This window comes from Rhodotorula paludigena (assembly GCF_050403205.1).
Source record: "Rhodotorula paludigena JCM10292 DNA, Rt_paludigena_JCM10292v1_ctg15, whole genome shotgun sequence".
Classification (NCBI taxonomy): Eukaryota; Fungi; Basidiomycota; class Microbotryomycetes; order Sporidiobolales; family Sporidiobolaceae; genus Rhodotorula; species Rhodotorula paludigena.
This window is the reverse complement of record NW_027481443.1, coordinates 185,322-204,042: the sequence shown is the minus strand read 5'-3', so window position 1 is coordinate 204,042 and position 18,721 is coordinate 185,322. Positions and strand designations below refer to the sequence as shown.

The 18,721-nt window shown below is 63.7% G+C and overlaps 7 protein-coding genes across 7 annotated transcripts; 3 read left to right on the top strand and 4 right to left on the bottom strand.

Annotated features, from left to right (window-relative positions):
* Nucleotides 1–1,083: 1,083 nt before the first annotated feature.
* Nucleotides 1,084–4,200, bottom strand: PRM1 (pheromone-regulated protein PRM1; the record flags this gene model as incomplete). The annotated part of the gene is made up of 6 exons (XM_076648394.1): nucleotides 1,084–2,325; nucleotides 2,379–2,441; nucleotides 2,497–2,565; nucleotides 2,630–3,494; nucleotides 3,551–3,760; nucleotides 3,821–4,200. 6 exons carry the CDS (start codon nucleotides 4,198–4,200, stop codon nucleotides 1,084–1,086), a joined length of 2,829 nt encoding a protein of 942 aa, XP_076506083.1.
* A 508-nt stretch (nucleotides 4,201–4,708) lies between these two features.
* JCM10292_005787 (uncharacterized protein) lies at nucleotides 4,709–5,251 on the top strand (the record flags this gene model as incomplete). The annotated part of the gene is made up of 3 exons (XM_076648393.1): nucleotides 4,709–4,727; nucleotides 4,785–4,853; nucleotides 5,058–5,251. 3 exons carry the CDS (start codon nucleotides 4,709–4,711, stop codon nucleotides 5,249–5,251), a joined length of 282 nt encoding a protein of 93 aa, XP_076506082.1.
* Nucleotides 5,252–6,948: 1,697 nt separating this feature from the next.
* JCM10292_005786 (porin) lies at nucleotides 6,949–8,879 on the bottom strand (the record flags this gene model as incomplete). Its single annotated transcript, XM_076648392.1, has 9 exons — nucleotides 6,949–7,005; nucleotides 7,074–7,135; nucleotides 7,315–7,366; nucleotides 7,431–7,454; nucleotides 7,557–7,799; nucleotides 7,861–8,003; nucleotides 8,118–8,301; nucleotides 8,635–8,701; nucleotides 8,833–8,879. The coding sequence occupies 9 exons, from the start codon at nucleotides 8,877–8,879 to the stop codon at nucleotides 6,949–6,951; spliced, it is 879 nt and encodes a 292-aa protein (XP_076506081.1).
* A 270-nt stretch (nucleotides 8,880–9,149) lies between these two features.
* JCM10292_005785 (uncharacterized protein) lies at nucleotides 9,150–10,087 on the bottom strand (the record flags this gene model as incomplete). Its single annotated transcript, XM_076648391.1, has 4 exons — nucleotides 9,150–9,313; nucleotides 9,438–9,484; nucleotides 9,546–9,592; nucleotides 9,788–10,087. The coding sequence occupies 4 exons, from the start codon at nucleotides 10,085–10,087 to the stop codon at nucleotides 9,150–9,152; spliced, it is 558 nt and encodes a 185-aa protein (XP_076506080.1).
* Nucleotides 10,088–10,471: 384 nt separating this feature from the next.
* JCM10292_005784 (uncharacterized protein) lies at nucleotides 10,472–11,578 on the top strand (the record flags this gene model as incomplete). The annotated part of the gene is made up of 2 exons (XM_076648390.1): nucleotides 10,472–10,877; nucleotides 10,941–11,578. 2 exons carry the CDS (start codon nucleotides 10,472–10,474, stop codon nucleotides 11,576–11,578), a joined length of 1,044 nt encoding a protein of 347 aa, XP_076506079.1.
* Nucleotides 11,579–11,727: 149 nt separating this feature from the next.
* Nucleotides 11,728–13,653, bottom strand: JCM10292_005783 (NAD(P)/FAD-dependent oxidoreductase; the record flags this gene model as incomplete). The annotated part of the gene is made up of 9 exons (XM_076648389.1): nucleotides 11,728–11,942; nucleotides 12,011–12,105; nucleotides 12,193–12,376; nucleotides 12,448–12,475; nucleotides 12,539–12,551; nucleotides 12,616–12,641; nucleotides 12,706–13,019; nucleotides 13,085–13,361; nucleotides 13,477–13,653. 9 exons carry the CDS (start codon nucleotides 13,651–13,653, stop codon nucleotides 11,728–11,730), a joined length of 1,329 nt encoding a protein of 442 aa, XP_076506078.1.
* Nucleotides 13,654–14,085: 432 nt separating this feature from the next.
* On the top strand, nucleotides 14,086–18,685 carry JCM10292_005782 (uncharacterized protein; the record flags this gene model as incomplete). The annotated part of the gene is made up of 9 exons (XM_076648388.1): nucleotides 14,086–14,099; nucleotides 14,656–14,957; nucleotides 15,051–15,572; nucleotides 15,643–15,718; nucleotides 15,806–15,839; nucleotides 15,918–15,977; nucleotides 16,032–16,168; nucleotides 17,165–17,379; nucleotides 17,514–18,685. The coding sequence occupies 9 exons, from the start codon at nucleotides 14,086–14,088 to the stop codon at nucleotides 18,683–18,685; spliced, it is 2,532 nt and encodes an 843-aa protein (XP_076506077.1).
* Between the last annotated feature and the right edge of the window lie 36 nt (nucleotides 18,686–18,721).

Sequence of the window (18,721 nt, the reverse complement as noted above, 5' to 3'; positions counted from 1 at the left end):
TCTGCAAAAAGAGTGCCGGTGTCAATCGCAAGTAGGTAAAGCTTGCTTGCAAAGCGACAGACCGAGACTGAGAAGCTCGTTCCACGGAAGAAGCTGGAGAGATTCCGTTCGATTCGGTTTACGACCCAGCAGGGCTTCGTTATGTGTGATCTCTTTGTCCTGCTGCCGGTCCTGCATGAGGGAGGAAGTAAGAGGGTAGCCAACGGTTGAAGCGGTGTGTGACCTTGAACGTACAAAGCGCTCAAGCCAAAGGTCGGCTTCAGCCTTTCCGGCCGGAGACGCCAGATCGCGCAGCCCTTGCACTACATCAGATGCCAGAATGACGGGCTTCAGCAAGCGTAGCTGTGTAGAGATCCGTTCTGCCTCAACCTTTCGCTCCTGCAATTCGGCCATCTTGATTCAGCTCATCTTGCATGGCGGTCTGTAGAAGTTACGCACGGATGTGATCCGGATCGCCTTCACGGGCCATTTCCTCTGGATCGTGCTCAAAGAGGGCGGCGCGCAGCGCCTTCCAATTGTTTAGGCGGCGCTCCTCGATGGCACGTTGCTTCATGTCGGCACGTCATACACTATCAGTACTGCCCTTTGAGAAGCAATGCATACGTACTATGCACTCCAGCCGGTGCGCGAGACTGTCTCGGTAGTCCCCTTGCGCGTGGTGGCGCTTGAGAGCTGCGCGGTCTGCAGCGGCAAAGTCAGTAACAGACGAGCTAGTCAGCCGTGCAATCCACGAACAGCGTTGCTCTGTTCCATGGACATGGTCAGCTCGTCACTTCGCAGACTTCTGCAGCTCAGAGCTCGAGCACCTCGCTGTTCCAGCTCGCCCGTCGACAGGTCGTCAAAGTTAACGTCGTTTGCGGCGTCCATGCTGCGAGGGCCGGACTGCAAGGCAAGCTGACAAGGAAGAGGTAGGAGGAGAAGGAGCAAGCTGCCAAGCGAGCGAGACCGCGCGGGTGGAAGCACGGCGGGAACTCCGTTGACGGGTGGACAGGAGAGGGCGCCCCTGAAGGACATGTTCAGCCGTCGACGACGCTCTCGAACCGCTACTGTGTAGGCTGTACAGCTGGAAAGGATCGTTGCAAGTCAAGCTTCGTCAAAAGGCGTAGCAAAAGGGTTGACTGGTCGCGGCCGACTCGCTGGCGGATACTGCAGCGGCTCCGGAATGGTGCGCAGGCGCAGCGGATCGGCGAATGGGTCGTTGAGCGAAGGCAGCGGAGGGTAGGCTGGCGGCCGTGAGGGCGCCACATTGCCGTCGTCCTCTTCGCGCATCTCCTCCCACTCGTCCTCCTCCTCCACGGTCTCGCACGCTCCTCGTGAGCGCAAGCGGGACGCTTGCCCGCGTATGCGATTCCGCCATCCTTGCCGCCCGGTCCCGCCAAGGTCGTACCGCCGCTCTGCATCGGTTCCCACTTCGGCGCCAGGCCGCAGCGGGATGGCGTCGCTGTCTCGGCGGCGATCACGACGCGCGAAAGCACCCGCATGCGCTGAAGCGGAGGCGAAGGCCGAGTCGCGAATGAAGCGGAAGCGCGAGAGCGGGCGAGAAGGTCGAGAGATGAGCGGCTTGAGGCGAGACGTTGCCGCCGCGCCGAGGCGAGTGCACGACGAGGATTCGTTTGTCGAAGGATTATGGTTCCGAGTGCGGGTGGGAAGATGAAAAGAAGGCGTCGAGAGCTTTGGGAGAGCGAGAGAAGGAAGAACGAGCGGACGGGGTGCGTTTGCTGGCTCTCGCTCGTCGACCGATGGTGACGGCGCAGTTCGAGTCGGCTCATCGTGCTGAGGCGTTGGCTTGAAGTAGTCGATCAGGGACGCCCAGCTCGCGGCGGCGGGCGATGCGCCATGCTCGTAAGGTCCGCCAACGTCGCCAAGCTCGAAGGCCGAGCGAGACTTTGAGTGCAGGTGCAGCGGCCTGAAGAAGGCGCGCTTCTCGACATCGCCGCCCTCAAATTCGGCGTCACCGCCTTTCTCGTCCGACCTATCGCCCGAGGTGGACTTGCCGCGGTGCCTGCGCCACGGCTCCTCACCGCACGCGCGCCACCATACGCCGACGAGACCCATGATGACGACGAAGACCCAGATGCCGATGGCAATGATGAAGCCCAGGCGCTGCTGCTCGAGCGAGCGCTTGTACGCGTCAATCATGCGGTCCGCGACCGACGGCGCCGAGATGGACGACTCGGGATCCGTCAACGAGGCGGTGAGCTCGTCGGTGCGATTCGACGAGAGGGTGAGAACTGACGAAGAGACCGTTGGAAGCGATAGATGGGCGTTCGAGTGCAGCCAGGTGAGAGCGGTCGAGATGGCGTCGACTTTGCTGCCGATGAGACACTACAATGGACACGTGAGACTCGGACTGGATAGTGCATGCAGAAACGACGTACGTAGACGAGACCGAGAGCGGGGTCTTCGAGGATCGTACCGTTGAAGACGCCAGTGACCGCGTCCTGCATCGCGCACAAGCGTCAGCGTAAGCAAGCCCTGAGAAGAGAGTGAGCGCACCGTGGTCTCGCTGTAGAAGCCGGTCATCGTCGAGTTGAGCGAGACTGTCGTCGTATTGACCCAGCCAAACTGAAGAGAAAGCGCGAGTCAGCAAGGCGGCCGTCAAGATGCTCCGGATGGTCAAGAGACACACCAGTTTCTCGTTGATCCCGTATTCAACGTTCACGATGACGCGGTTCGTCCCCTCGGCCCACTCCCTCCCTTTGGCATCCATCTTCTCGCCCAGCGAGTCCATCACGCTCGTCGAAAATTCGCCCGCACCATCCTCGGCCTTCTTCCTCGTCGCGCGCCTGATCGGGCCGTCGAGGACCCACAGCTGGATCTGCACGACGACGAGCCCGACGAGGCCGAGCGCGAGGAAGGCCCACGGGTACGGATGGGCGATGTACGAGAGGAACCAGATGAGGTTGGCGCGGCTGCTGGGCGTGCGCAGGCGCAGGAAAGAGGAGAGACGGGAGACGATGCGGAATAGAGTCGGGTGGGAAGAGGCGTTTAGGAAGGAGAGGAGGTTCGGATGCGAGAGGGTCTCGTGCGCCGGAGTCGACCCAATGAGGTCGGCCAGCCAGGCTTCTCGAGCTGCGGAGACGCCTCCGAGGAAGACGCCGTACTGGTAACGCTCCCAGAGGGCGTTCGCGACGACGAATAGCGCCATTGCGAGGACGACGAGGCCGATGGCGATTTTGACGAAGCTGCCGAGACCGGACCCGACGTCGTCGACCCAGCTCGTGTCGAGGTCCTGGCAGAGTTGGACCGTCTCCTTGGCGGGAACGGGCAGGAGCTCTACCTCGATGGTCGAGTTGGCCAGGGTGCCGTTGATCTCTCCTCGAAGCGCCTCGATCGGCGTCGAGATGAGCGAGTCGAGACCGGCGCGGAACTCGTCGAGCGTTGGGATGGACGAGTTCAAGTCGCGCAGAGCGTTGACGAGCGTGTCGGGTAGCGTGACGTTTTCGAGTGCGGAAAGCTCCGGAACGTCGATTTGGGGTATGTCGAAGTCGACTCTGCAGAAGCGTCACGGTGAGCGGGTGCTCGAAAGCGTGAAGGCGTGTAGGCGCACCCAGGGATCTTGTCAATCAAACCGACAGTGTTGTCGATGGCGCTGTTGACGCCGCTCACGGCGCTTTGAATGGTCGATCGCAAACCCTGCATCGCGTCGGTTACGAATTCCTGGGCTTCTTCGATGCCGGCGACGAGGACCGTGATCGAGCCGTGTACGGCGAGGTCGAGAAGGCAGAGGAACAGAGAGCGGTACATGTCGATCATGAAGCTGGACAGCGCATCAGGATCAGCTGCCCGTTCGTCACAGGAGCGAGAAGGCAAGACTCACAGGACGATGGCCTCGAGCGCTTGTAGCATCAAGTCGAGCACGGTGCCCGCACCGTGACTGAGCGCGTTGATCGCGCGCACGTTCATCTCGTTGACGCCGTCTGCGGCATAGTGCGGCAGGCTGACCGCGACCGACGCTGCGCCCTCGACTCCCGCACAGGCTGCCGTGAGCGACTCCTTGGCTTCGCGCACGAGGGTCGGGATCTGGGCGAGGAGGAAGCTGAGGGCGACGAGGACGAGGAGGAGGGCGAGGAAGTGCTGCGACAACCATGAGAGCGAGAGGCGGGCGCGCGAACCGAGGTAGGGGCGAAGGATGCGCTGAGGGATGAGAGCTGCTGGTGGCGGATAAGCCGGGTAGGAAGGCCCGTACACCGTCGCCATGGGGACGAGAGTTGGGAGACGTCCAGCGTCGAGGGCGAGGATCCGAGAAATACAGAGAACGAAGAACCAGCTTCGACACAGTCAGAGGTCGAACAAGGGCTAGTCATAGCAGCGTCCAGCGCTGCGCTGGCGAGGAGAGCGAGGGGACTGAGCGCCGAGACGAAGGGAGGACAAGGCAGGAGGAGGACAAAGGGCCCGAGTCCGCAACGGCACGCAGAGATGCGCCGACAGGAGTGCTGGCGCTTCTGAGCGACTGCTGGTCCGCCCATGCTCGCTGCACGTCTCTGCGAAGCTACACGAGAGCGGACCAGTGAATGTCAGTGGCCGGAGAGCGGAACGACGAGCAAAGTCACGGAAGCAGCGTGCGAGCATTGCGCGCGGCGCGAGTAAGCCAGAAGCGTGCATAGCAGCTTCAAGCAAGCCAAAGCACCTGTGCAGCGAGTGTGGTGTCGTCCAAGTCCCGCGAGCTCGCTCAACTTGGACCTCGTCCCCTTTCCTGCCCGTCGCAATGCCGCCCAAGTCTGAGCGTGAGTGCGCCAGACTGCAGTTGCACACTATCACAGCTGACCAGCCGAATCTCGCAGGCCAATTCCGCCGCGAAGAGCCGCTCCCCGAAGCTTCGACTTCATCGGCTCAGCAGCCCTCGCTCGCTGGTGAGTCCGCTCGAACGGTCATTTGCAAGCCCGAGCGCTTGAAACAGGCGCATCGTGGCTTTGCGTGTACCCTCGGCGCCTCCTGGCCCCGAAGTCATGCTCGAGCACCGCCCCCTCGACATCCTCGTTCCACACTTGCTCGCTTTCTTCGCGCTTGGAAGTGGTTCTCCTGGATCGCAGCTGACTCGATTGCTCTACAAACAGCCTCGCAGCCACACGTCGCGCCCGACCAAGCCGTCAAGGCCAAGTCGAAGCGCGCCAAGTCGTCCGCGTCCAACAAGCGCAAGCAGGAGGCCAAGCTCGCCGCGATCGAGCGCGCGCAGAAGCTCGAGAAGCGCAGGACCGAGGTCGGCAGCAAGAAGGAGAAGAAGAAGCAGGTCCGGCAACTCTGGTCGTGAGCGGGCGGTTCGCTGGCGAGTATGCGGGTGGTGTTTCGTGCGCGTGTTGTACTTGGAGCGGCGGCGCACTGTACGCAGTATGGCTCTCACCACAAAAATACGCCCTCTGCGAGCAAAGTCTCAACTCCTGCTTGAATTGCCCGTCGCTTTTCTCGCTTCGACTCGCGCAGCTTGACTTGATCTTCGACCTTGCGGCACCCGCTCCAAGTACCCGGTTGCTATGTTCTCACTCAAAAGCTCTGTTCACGTGATCAACCGGATTCATTGCCCATCACGGTATTGATCCAGCCACTGCCGCACTCGAGTCCAACCTTCTGGGTCCTGCGACGGCGCGCTCCTCTCGCTCCCTCCATGAGGATGCGAGCTGCCCTGCAGCTTCTTCCTCGTCCCGCTTCTGGCCATATGCGGGCGGCGGCTCCGCGCTCGCTGGCAAGGGCGCTGCAGGAATTTGAGGTGGAGCTTCGGGCGAGAAGGCCGGCGGAGGGTACGCGGGGTCCAGAGGGTAGCGCAGGTCGAGGTGCGCGACATGCGGGATATCCGTTGCGGTGTTTGTCGCTGGTTGAGGCAGGCATCAGCTTGGCAAGTCTCGAGAGCGAGCTGAAGAATGCAAAGCGGAACAAGCCGAACTCACCTGCTCTGTCTCTCCTCTCTCTGCTATGCAGCCTCCGCCTGCGTAGCCACCGAACGAGGAGGATGGACGCGCCGCCTGCCACGAGTACGCCGAGCACGACGGGGAGGAAGATCGAGAGGGCGTGTGCGGTGTTACCGGACGGATTGGATGTCGCCGACGCTGAAGCAGGTAAGGTGCTGGTACCCGCGGCCGCGGTCGAGGAGGGCGCTTCGTGCGTCAAGACAGGGATGCCGACGACCATCTCGCCGTTTCGAGGTTCGGGACCAGCGAAGAAAGTAGCAAAGACACTTCCGCCTCGAAAGGACGGAAATCAGTGATGGCAGCGGTGATCGCGAGTCGCAGGACCGGCCTGCGAGAGTCACTCTGTGTATTCCCATGATCCACTTGCAGCAGAGCCGGTCTTTGGAGGACCTAAAGAAAGCGGTCGATCGGGACTGTCGAGTCCGACGCTACGAAGCTTCGAGTCAAGCCGGGTGTCGACCGGCGATGCTCCGCCATGGGTCTCGTGCAGGCGCCCGTAACCTCTCAGGGACTGTGACTAAGCAGACAGAGGGCAACTCATACACGTTGGCGTGACGAAGGGCAGCGGTGAGCAGCGACTCCAACTGATGAAGACGCGCGTGAGAGCAGCGAGTCGACGGAAGAAAACGTTGGGCCTATGCGCCGCAGCACACCGTTCTCACTATCATGTGTAAACTGATAGCCCTCAATGGAGCGGAGGCAAGTGAGGATGCGCTGTGGACCTTCTCAAGCGCGACTGCCCGTTACTGGCGGGCGGACACGCAGTGGGAAACGCAGAGCACTCTCGAGTCCCGCAGTAGTCGCCGTTGCTGCGGGAGGCTCTCTCGCGCGACCCTCTGAGCGTGCGGAAAGACGACGAGGTACTCTGTTGATTGCTTCTTGTAAAGGTGAAGAGAGAGATCGATCGGTCGGGCAGGACGGAGGCGGATCACAGGTACGCCGGAATGAGACCAGGACGAACGCAAGAACACAAGGGGGGAGGGAGGGGAGAGGAGGGGGGGCCTGCGAGAACCGAACGAGAGAGCGGGGCGAAGCGGGGCATCGCTTACGCCTCGAAGGTGAGCGACGAGCCGACCTTGGGGGCGGTGAGCGCCGACTGGCCCTGTGATGCACGAGAGGGTGAGGAAGAGAACCCCGGGCGGGACGATTGGGAGGAGAGGTCAGGCGTACCGAGACGTCGAGGGCAGCGCCGAGCGAGACCTTGACGCCGGGGCGGAGCGCCTGGGTGTAGCCTGCGGGCATGACAAGCACTCAGTCAGCTCGCTGTTCGAGAAAGGAGGCGAAAATCGGGCAGGGCGGGGCCCCGAAAAGGACAGCCTCGCCCTCCCGCTGGCCGTTCCCTCCTGCGTAGACCTCATGATCCCGCCCAAGTCACGCCCGACGTCGCTCGCGTGCGGAAGCGAGCACTCACCCAATGCAAGGACACCGGCGTTGTTGATCTTGGCCTTGACGAAGGCGGTGTTCTGCAGTGAGAGGAAACGTCAGCGAGGCTGTGGGAGCGCGAAGGGACGAGAAAGCGGGACGCACGTCGAGGTAGGCCTTGGTGCCGACCTATGCGTGGAACCAGAATGAAGACGGTCAACAAAGAGGCGGCGAGAAAGAGGCGCGCTTGAAGATGGCAGACGTGGGCCAGCTCGAGAACACGGAACGCACCTCGAGGCCGACCTGCGAGGCCGGGGCCTTCGAGTCGTAGATGGCCTTGGCGCCCGCCTCGACGTCCTTCGAGACCTTGTGGTAGTAGCTCGCCGAAAAGACCGAGAGGTTGGCGAGGCCGTGGAGCGTGACGGTGTACGACGGCGCGGCGTAGCCGAGGCCGAGCGCGTAGCGCGTGATGGCGCCCGTCGGGACCGAGTAGGTCGACTCGGCACCGAGGAGGAAGCCGTCGCGGCCGACAACCTGTCGCGCGGAGAGAGCGTGAGCGTGGGTAAAGGGTACGCGGAGGGAGAGGCGGACGCACGGCGTCGGCAGTGAAGGTCGGGCCCTTGAAGACGTCGAGGAGGGCACGGGTGTGGATCGAGGGCTGCTTGTAGATAGCAGTGACGTACGCCGACTTGCCCTGGGTAGCGGGGAGGAGGTGGCCCTGGACGTCGAGCTTGAGGCCTGCGAGGTCGAGCGGGTGAGTCGTCTTTCAGCAGCATCGCGAGAAAGACCCTGCGAGCGTAATGCTGGACCCTGCAGGATCGCTCGCACAGCCTGGAGAAGCACGACACGCACCCTTGGCGATCTGGTTCTCGAGCTCAACCTGGGTCTTGAGGACGTTCGAGGTGGTCCAGGTCTGGGTGAGGGTGACGCCGTTCTTGGCGTCGACGTACTTGGCCTCGAGGTCACCAGCGATGGCGGCCGACTTGGCGTCGCGGACACCGGCAACCTTGAAGGCAACGTTGTTCGGGGCGCGGGTCTGGACGACGAGGACAGGGTCGCGGTGGTCAGCGCTGCCTGTTCGCGCAACTACTTGCGATTGCTGCCAGGTATCGCAGACGGTAGTGCAGGCCCCCAGGCGAGTCTGGCGCGTGCTGCACGTGCAAGCGGTCGACGCGTCTGCGTTCGGCCAGCACGTTGGCGCGCCGACTGAAGATCTTCCGCAGGTGCATGCAGCGCAATGGGCGGCCGTGCAAGGGCTGCTTTGAGTGTGCAGAGCCCTCAGCTCGCCCTCGCACGCTACTCAAGCGCGCGGGCGGGGTGCAGCGCGGGCGGGAAGGCGGTCGAATGACGCGAGGACGAGAGGGCGCACCTTGACCTCGAGGGCGTTGCCGGCGAGCGGGAAGTCCTTGTTGAGGAGGTCCGAGGCCGACTTGCCACTGCGCACTCGACCCACGCGTCAGTGTGGCTCTGGGTTGCGGGGCGAACGGTGCAAGCGGGCGAGGCCGGGGGATGCCGCAGGGAGCATCCTCGCGCCGCGCCAGACCAGTGGGAAGAAGAAGGGACGCACAGGTCCTTCCACGAAGGAGGCACGGGCTGAGATGCGAACGAGGCCATAAGTACTGACTGCGTGCGAGACGAGCGGTAGGGAGAGGGAGCGAGGACGACGCGACGGCGCGAACACGAGACCGCCCTCGACCCTCTCGCCTCCCCGTGCTTCCGCTCTGGACCCGCTCCCTCGGCTCCATTGCTCCCCTGAGACTCGTACAATCTCATCGCATCAGATGCCGGCTTAAGAATTGTTGTTGAACGTGCACAGCGGGCGGAAGTATCGGGAGAGAAGATGAGGGTACGGATGAAAGGGCGCAAAACAACGGATCCCACGGCTCAGAACGCGCGGCGCGCATGTCCACCGGCATGGGTCTGGCCGTAGTGGACCTGCTGCCGGAGCGAGAGGGCGACGAGCGACTTGCCAAGCGCATGAAACGTGTTGTGCCCGTGCGCTGCAAGCCATTCGTAGTCGGGCTCGCCAGGGGCGTCCTCGTCCTCCACTAGCATCGCAGGGGAGTGAGCGCGATGCGAATCTCCCGACGCTGCTGTGCGAGCGGTACGCTCTGCGGTTTTGCCATTGCGGCGGCACTTTGCCCTGTATGACATGAGCGCTTTCACCCACACAGAGAGACTGATCAGCTAGGGAGGACGTGGCGAGATCGTAGGGCGCACTGGGCATGTAAAGAGAGCGTGAGCAGTGGGGCATGAGGAGGCCATTCCGTCAGACCGCACCCGCTGTTGTACCGCTTCTTGATTTCGCTGTCGAGCCGCTTTTTCGACTGCGGAGATCTCCGAAGTAAGCACAAGGAAGGAAGCCATGAATGAATACGCTCCGCGCAGCTGTTTTACCAAATCAGCTTCAGTTCTGGCAATTCTTTCGCGGAATTGCGTGTCTCCACGCGTGAGGTTGCACTGCGCTGGCCGAGTGTCAAGATCATATTTGTTTGCTGCCAGCATACTCCCCTGACGCGTACCAGTTGCGTCATGTACACCAATCCCTGCTGATGCGCAAGCTGGTGCAGCGGATCGTAGAGGTCGTCCTGCTCATCGCGCGGCAACAAGCTCCACACGCAGAGCTTTGCGCGAGCGGCCGGATCGGTGACCGCCGGATCACGCTCCGAAGGTACGTTGAGCAAGAGCTCGTCGAGCGTGCTCCGCCACAAGACAAAGCTGGACCGTTCGGTGGGCTGCACCTTCAACTCGAGCGACGTCATGACGCTGGTGTACTCGTCCTCCCGCCGATTCTCCTTCAATCGCCCGTGAGCAGGAGGCATGGTCAGGGTCTGAGCGGCGCAAGCAAAAGGAAAGCAGCAGAGTCCGTGTCGAGTTCGTGTCGAGTAGGCCACAAGAGGAGGAGAGCAGCGGCAAGTCCGTCCGCGGCGGGACTTCCGGCAGACAGGGGCCTCGCTCCAGCACAGCATACGGGAGGTTCGGCCGTGCGTTATAGACGCCCGACGCAGCTTGCCCGCCGCAAGTTCGCGAATGCGGCGAAGCGGCGGAAGCGATGAAGCTGAAGCGGACGGACGGTGTCGGGCCACCGTGCGGGAACGTACTTCGCGAAACTCGTGGCTCTCGACTGGCGCCGCGCACCGCATCCAGACAGTGCGCAGAAGGAAGGGAAGGAACGAGCGAGTCGCCTGCACTTTCACGCTCCGACGATGACGACGACGATCGCCTCGCTCCCATTCGAGCTGCTCGAGCAGATCCTCTCGCACACCGTCGAGGACTGCGACCTCGAGTCTGCCAAGTCGGCCGCAGCCCGCGCCGCTTTCCTGCGAGACTGCGCGCTCGTCTCGCGGTCGTTCCGCTGCCCCGCTCAGGCGGTCCTCTGGGCGTCCCTGCGTGTGCACAGCCCGGCACAAGCAAAGCGACTGCTCGCGTCGCCCGTCCTTGGGCAGTATGGTACGCGCGAGCTTGACGTGACCGGCGTGCACTCGGGTGTCGAGGGGTTGAGCGGGACCACGGCAGCGCGAGTGCTGAGCAAGATCAAGGGCGTCAAGGTGCTCCGGCTCGCAGATTTCGGTCGGCTGAGCGCGCGCGTGCTGCAGAACGAGAATCTCGCGGGTGCGCCCTCTCGTGCTTCCGCGCGATGTCCCGTCTGCACGCTGACCGAGATTTCTCCTACAGGGCTCACAACGCTGATTCTGAGCACATCGTTCCCCGACAAGCCCGCTACAATTGCCGCCCTGCGCTTCCCGTTCCACCTGCGCACCCTCCACCTCTTCAACCGATCCTACGGGCCCTCGATCCTCCCCGCCCTCCTGTCCGCCTCTGCACACTCGCTCACCTCGCTCACGCTCCTCACCTCGTCCGGTTCTCCGTCCTACGCCTCGCTCGTCGCCTCGTTCCCGCTCGTCGCGCCCAACCTGCGACACTTCTCGCTCCAGTCGCGCCCCTCGCCCGACCTCGTCGCGACCTTTTCCGAGCTCGCACGGCTGCAGCACCTCGCCTGCCACTTTGCCGTCGACCTCGGCTCTGTGCTCGATGCGCTGCCGCAGAACCCTCAAACAGGCGCCGCGACGCTCCGCACCCTCTCGATCGAGCTCGAGTACGACCTCGCGCCGAAATCGGCCCTCCTCGCCCCGCGCATCCGCGCCCTCCCCGCGCTCGCGGCACTCGAAGAGCTCCGCATCCCGCGCGCGCCGGCGATGGCCGAGTTTCGCGCGTTCGGAGGAGAGGAGCTGCTCGAGGCGTGCGAAGAAAGGGGCGTAAGGGTAGTCATCGGGCAGGCGGTGGCGTGGCGAACGCGATTGTTTGTCGATTGATGACGGCGCGGTCCGGGGAGTGAGAGCGTCAAATCAAAGCGAGAGTGCGCAGGCGCGAGGATGAAAGCAATGAATGGGATGCATAACGACAGTAAACCTTCCTCTACCGCATTCACACCTCTACGCGCCAATGCCCCGTTTCCCCCTCCTCAAAGCTTGGCCCGGATCTTCTCCAGCTCGTGCTCCGGCACCCTCACCTCGACGACCGCGCCCGAGTCGAGGTCGCGCCTGACGATCGGGCCCTCGCCGCGCGACTTGTCGAGGCGCGACTTGTCGCCGTGGAAGGACCACAGGGCGGCGAGGTGTGCGGGGAGCGCGCGCTGCAGGGACGAGAGGATCCAGGATCCGAGGAGCGGGAGGAATTCTTTCGGCGGGGGAGCGGTCAGGGTCGGGGCGGACAAGAGCGAGAGAAAAGAGGGGCGCAGGACGCACTGTATGCGTGGCCGGACCCGCCGGCTGCGACGAAGAGGGAGCGGTACTTGGGGTGCCAGTCGAAGAGGAAGTCGCCCGACTCGCGGTCCGAGTACCTGTGCACCACCCGAGGAAGCCATCGATGAGCCCAGTGCCACTACATCAAACGGGCGGCGGAGAGCACCGGGGCCTGCGCGACGCACCAGCACAACCTCGTCTCCTTGATCTCCTTGTCGACCAGCTCGGGGTACACTGCACGCAAGCCGCGCTTGATTGCCTCGAGCGCGCAAGAGGGGATCTCCTGCGCCTCGTAGCCGGCCGTGAGGCACGTGCGGGGGAGAGACGGGAGCGAGCCGGTGGGGGAGAGCCAGCCGCGGTCGTGGATGGCTGCGAGGTAGGTAGGTGGAGCGTCAGAAGCGAGCGTGGGGACCAATGAGCTTTTGAGTAACGGGCCGCACCCATCTTGAACACGCCATCGGGATTTGGCTGTCGATACACCTCAGGTCAGTAGTGCGCGGAAGGCAGGGGAAGAACAGAAAGGAAGCGGACGGGGAAGCAGTAGCTGCAGAATTAGACGAGCATGAGCGTCGTTGACGAAGTGAGGGATACAGGAACGCAAAACGCACAAGCCGGTGTCGAGGAAGAGGGAGACCTGCGCGAAAGAACGAGACGGTCAGACGACCACTCGATCCGCAGAGCAATCCTCCGCAACGCACCGGGATGTCCTTGTACCGTATCCGCTCCTCCTCCGTCAGCTGGATGGTCGCCACCGTCTGACCCGTCGGCAAGCAATTCGTCGCCAGCTCGGGCAGCAGCTGCGGCGTCCAGCTGCCCGTCGCGAGGATGACAATGTCCGCTTCGAGGGTACGGCCGTCCCGCAGTCGCACGCCGCGCACGTCCGTCCCGTCGGCCGTCTGGAGCAAAGTCGAGGCTTCGCCGCAGACGCACTGCACGCCGAGCGCGCGGGAGAGGTCGAGGGCGGAGACGACGGCATCGCGAGAAGCAGCCCAGCCGCCGATGTTGTTCTTGTCTGCGTATGCGTCGAGGTCAGCGCGGAGCTGGAGGAGAACGAAGGAGCGGGAAGACACCACGCACAGGCGACATGGCCCGGAAAAGTCCCCAACTCGATTCCCTCCGGGTAAAACTCCCTCAGCCTCTCGCCCTCCCGCAGCTCCTCGACGCTCGCGTCGTCGGCATCGACGTTGAGCTGGTAGCTCTTGCGGACATAGCCCGCCTGCGGGTGCGACTCGTGCGAGCCGACGACGACGCCGCACTCGTGGAAATGCTCGCGCCAGCGCGGGGATCGCCACTGTGCGATCGCGTCGAGGGCGTAGGCCTGGTACAGCGGGTCGCTGTAGTCGGCGCGAACAATCTGCGGGGAAGGGAGTGAGCATAAGGGGTTGCGGGAGAGGCACAGCGCGGCAAGGTGCACCTGCGGGTCAGGTGTCAGCGAGCGAAGCCGGCTTGGGCACGAGCGGAAGGCGCACCTTGTTGTAGTCGGAGCTGGCGGCGTCTTCTGCAGGCGGCTGCGCGCCGCGGTCGAGGACAGTGATCAGAGAAGCGTGCGAGCGATAGGGCCCTTCTGCGAGTGCGAGCGCGGTCGTTGCCCCAAACTCTCCTGCGCCGACGATGAGCACCGAGTGCGGCGGAGTGGGCGGGACCATCTCGCGCAGCTTCAGAGCGGAGAGAGCGCGAGCACGAGCGGCGAGAAGGAAAGTCGCGGCGAAGGTCGAAATGCTCTCGGCACGCATCTGCCCGGCCCTTTACTCCGGGGAAAAGCACGAGGGGGTTCAGGAGCTATATGAGGACGTACTGTAGCTATCTAGGCTGGACCGAGCGCCCCCCGCTGCGAGTGCACGCGGCGACTCGCTCGTCGTTCCGCGCCGCTCGATCACCCGCCCTCCGCCTCGCTCGTCTCGCTCCGCTCCGCGCCGTGAAACCCTTCCTGCGAATCGCCCGTCGCCGAGTTTGCGGGCACCGCACACTCGTCCCGCCCATCTCGCTCAACGACACGCTCGTCCCGGACTTAGGCCCATTGAAGAAGGCGCTCGCCGCCTGCGAGGCTGGACGACGGGAATCCGGTGCTCTGAAGGGTCATGAGCGCTTGCAGGTGCGCCGACGCTCCCTCCTTGAACGGGCAACCGCCTTCGGCTGACTCTCCCTCGCACTCGCGGACGTACCTTCGACGGTCTCTTCGCAGCGTCTCAACGCCAATACAGTCGCTGCGAGCGTGGCTGGTACCTTCGAGGCTGCTGGGCCGGCGCTCCCTGCTAGTCTGCCTTGCGCTCGCCTGCAGTCTGTCTCGTTTTGCGTACCTTGCACAGGAGCTCGAGCTAACCGCTCTCTTGCTCTCTCTTACAGCTCTGCTGCTTCTGCACTCTTTACCGAACGATTCGAGAAATGGCTTGCGAGCCTTTGGCAATAACACGCCCTCGTTCAGCTTTCTCCGCTCGCTCAGTCGCACGCCTGGCCAGTACCGCCTACCCTCGAAACCTGCGCGACAACGACGGACAGGCGACGCGCTCTACTCGGGACACAACTGCGTCGGGACCGCGCAAGGCGGAACGGAGCTAGACGGGACCCGCTGCCACTTCCAGTCAGTTGCGCTCCTGCCTCGTTGCAAAATCGCAATCTCGACCTTGCTGACGCTTCCTGCTCGCGCACAGGAACGTCTGCCTCAAGCTCAACGTCCCCTTCCCCGCCGAGCCGCAGCGCTACCCCAAACCCGGCACGCACCTCCCCTCGTCCGTCTCGTTGCGGTACTACCGCCCGCCTGCCGCGCGCAGCAGCCCGCTCACGTGGAACGACAACGCGCACGAGGACCGCCCGTGGGTGCGCGTCGCGCGCGATTCGTACGCTACGCCAGAGGTCCGGTACGAGGCGCTGCCGGACGGCGCGTGGTGGAGCGAGGCGGAGACAGGCGTGCTGCAAGAGGCGTTCTGGCCGGAGAACTTTGGACATAGCATGGGTGCGTAGGAAGACGCTGGTCCTTTTGCCGTTTGTTGCGCGCCCGTTGATAGTACTGGCATACTGATAAGCACATTGACTATCCTTTGTACAGGAGACGACTTTCTCCCGATCTTCCGCCTCGCGTCCTCTTTCGGCCTGTGGGACCGCTCTACCGTGCAAGCGATCATGCATCCGCCTTGCTGGTCGCGTGGGTACTGGGAGCGCGGCTGCGCTCACCACGACGAGCTCGCGCCCCTGCTGCTCGACCGGCCCTACGAGGCCTTCAACGGGACGCTCTTCTCGTACACACCCTCGAGCTCAACCGACACGAGCGACGGCCACATCTGCTTCCGACACCTGCTCGTCGGGACGGCGCGGCTCGGGATGGGCTATCCGAGCGAGCACCTCTGGCCGGCATTCCTCGCCGAGCTCAAGCGCGGCGCGGGCCTCTCGCCCGCGCTCGGGCCGAAGAAGCAGCGCATCACGATTCTCGTCAAGCACGGGAGGCGGACGATTCTCAACTATGCAGAGGTCGAGCGAGGGCTGAGGAGCAGGTTTGGCGTGGAGGTCGAGGCGGTCGATCCGGCTGAGATGGGGCTCGTCGAGCAGCTCAAGTACATGCAGGAGACCACGGGTGCGTCGCGCGTGCCTTAGCCTGACGCTGCTGAGTGAAGCAGCTGACAGCTTGCCGCTTACGTGTACAGTCGTCGTCTCGCCTTGCGGGGGTGTTTCGTTCTCGGCGATATTTCTGCCCAAGGGGGCCAGTCCCGTCTTTGTCGAGTGAGTCAGGCCGCCAGCATGTCTCTACACTCAGCAGATCAACTGTCACGATGCTCAAGTCGGAGCTGACTGTTCGGCATCGTACAGCTACTGGGATGTTCGGTACAACACAACCTCGCAGGTCCGTCTTCTGTCGCTCAAACCCCTTTTCCGCGGGCTGCGAACCATCGCCGATGGTTGATCCCTGGCACGCTCGCAGATGGAGCGCTTCATCTACACGTCCAACGACAACATCACGCCCTTCTACTACCCCGTCGAGGTGCACCCTTCGCTTCCTCTCGCCCCTGGCCCTGCTGACCGACTCTGCACTCAGTTCGACGACCTCTCACTCGACAGGACTCAGATCCCGGGCTGGTTCCGGGAGCACGAGGCCGAGTGGGAGATTTGGCGCAATTGGGCCAATGTAACGATCAACGTTGAACGGATGGAGCGATATGTGCTATCTGGTGCGTACGCCGCCGACGTCCTGCTCTTGCCTTGCAGCAACGCTCACATTCCTCGTCGTTGGGCACTGCATAGCCCTGCTGCAGGCGGAAGTCTCGTTCGGATGGCAGAAGTCGTTCAGACTCGAGCCATAGATGCGGTTTGTTGTCCTGGGTCCCCTCAAGCAGTATGCAGTGCTGTTCAGTGCCTTGTTGTATTGACTATAGACTACCTCGTATGGCCGCGTTCGGATGTCGAGGTCTGACTGCGCGGAAGCATCTTGGCGACGCGGCGGCGGCCGTCACTCCCTTCCTCGGGCGCTTCTCCTGAGGTGTCCCCCCGAAGGCTCCCGAAGCTTGTAGAGTGGGGACGCTCAGGGAGCTCTCTGGCCAGAGCGACAAGCGAGGGCCTCCTTTGCCGTCGGCGTTTCTGGCTCGTCTTCGTCTCTACCGCTCAGTTCGCCGCATTCGCTCTTCACGCAGACGAGAGCGCTAGAACTAGGATGCTCGCATAGACTGTTTGAGCTCTTCTCCGCCGCGCGTCGTATCGGCGCCACTCAACCCTCGCCAAGCCCCACCTCGAGTTCCGTCTCGCTCGTCTCGCTCGCGACCGCACCAGACTGCGCACCCGTGCCTGGAAAGGCTCGATGCTCTCTCGCTTCCGCCGCCCCGCCCCTCCCGCCATCCACGAGCCGCTCGAACCGCCCCCGCCCGCCGCCGCTCGCAAGGCCAAAGAGTCGCGCTGGCTCGCCAGCATTGGCCGCAGTAGGACAACGCAAGCGCCGAGTCAGGCTCGATATGCCAGCTCGAGCAGCGCGGGCGGCGTAGGCGAGTTGCCGACGGGACTTCGAGCCGGAGCAGGGCACGACGACGAGCGCGCTCCGTCAATTCAAAGCGCCAGGAGCTTTCGTGTCTCCTTTGGGCGGTCGAGAGGCAGAGTCCCAAGCGAGCCGGGCGACGGCGACGCACCGAACGGGCTGCCGCCTCGAGACGAGCGACGCGAATCGCTCGACACCGCGCGCAGGCCGTCTTCGTCTGCTCCGCCGGCCCTGGCGGCGCAGCCTCCGCAGCGAGAAGAGACAACGCCGACCGTTTCACTGGCACAGCGGCTGCAGGAGCTCGCGGTCGCCAATGCCGACGGTCTGCTCGACGAGGACGAGTACCGCATCTTGCGCACGCAGCTCTTTCAGGAGTCGAATGGTGCCGCGACGGCCGCAGTCGCAGAGGTCGAGAACGATGGTCTAACACGGCTGGGCGAGGGAAACTTGGCGGTGCCGAGGCTAGCGGAACTGAATGGGCAGAAGCGGCCTTGTAAGCCTCTTTTTCACAAGCGCTCGCCTAACCCACTCCGGCTGATCTGCTACATGTTGCAGCCCCACGACGTGTACCTGTGCCCCTGTTCTCAGAGCAAGAGGTCCTCTCGCCTGAAATCGCCTCGGCGCATGCACCTTCCTTCGTCTCGAGCAAGTCGAAACGTATTTCCGGCCTCGGCCCGACAGGGCTCTTTCGCCGCCCATCTTCCGTCGCACCGAGCGTACGGAGGGGGGTGGAGCCCATTGCGGAAGGCTGGAACCTCGTCTCCTCACCCAAAACACTGCACTCGCCCTCGCCCGAAACGGACGCAGCGAGCGTCTTTTCCGGCACTTCCTCAATCGGAGGCCACTCCCGTCGCCGCGTCAACGCTTCCGACTCGCTCACTCCCACAGCCTCGCCGCCTCTCGGCTCGGCCAGTCGAAGCGGATATTCGACCGTGCGCACCCGTTCAATACGGCATCACGCCGGCCTCTCGAGTACGGCGTTCGATGCGCGCAGCTCGGCAACAACGCTCAGCTCGCCCGACCTCGACGGCGCGGGCTCGTCGCGCGGTCTCGCCTCGCCTCCCTCTCGCCATGGAACAGTCCTCGCGCCCTCGTCGACCTACTCGCACGCCTCGCGGTCCTCGCATGGCTCGCACGCTGCACGCCTCCGCTCGCCCGCCGCATCGGCGCTCCCTCCGCTCCCGTCGTCGAGCGACCCGAGCGTGCTGGCGTCCGCCGAGCGCGAAGCCGGCGCGAGCGAGCTGAGGGAGGAGATGCGCGAGATCGAGGAGGAGCGGCAGAGGATGAGGGAGATGTGGGAGGGGATGATCCGGGGGAAGGTGCGGAGCTGGGAGGAGCAGGTCGGGGAGGAGGTGGTGAAGGGGTTGAGCAAGGACCGGCGCGAGCTGGACGGCGGGTCAGACGTCCCCGCTCGGCGAGGGTCGCGTCTCTCGACGCTCCTGTCGTCGCCTATCTTATCGCCGCCGTCGAATGCCGCGCTACCCGATCCAACAGCATCGCCTGTCTCGTTCGACGCGCTCCTCCCGCCCTTCCTCCAACAACCTCCCCTGGCCCCCTTCCCCTCAAATCTCCCCGACGATCTCGACCTCCTCACGCGCGCGCTCGAGCGCGACGTGCGCGACCTCGCTGCGCGTGCGCGACAGACGGACGACAAGTACGAGCAGCGGATGGAGTTCCTGCGGGCAAAGTTGCGCGGAGCGGAACTGCGCGAGCGACTGGGTCGGTAGATTGTGGTCGACGCTCCAGCTGGAACTGTGAGTACG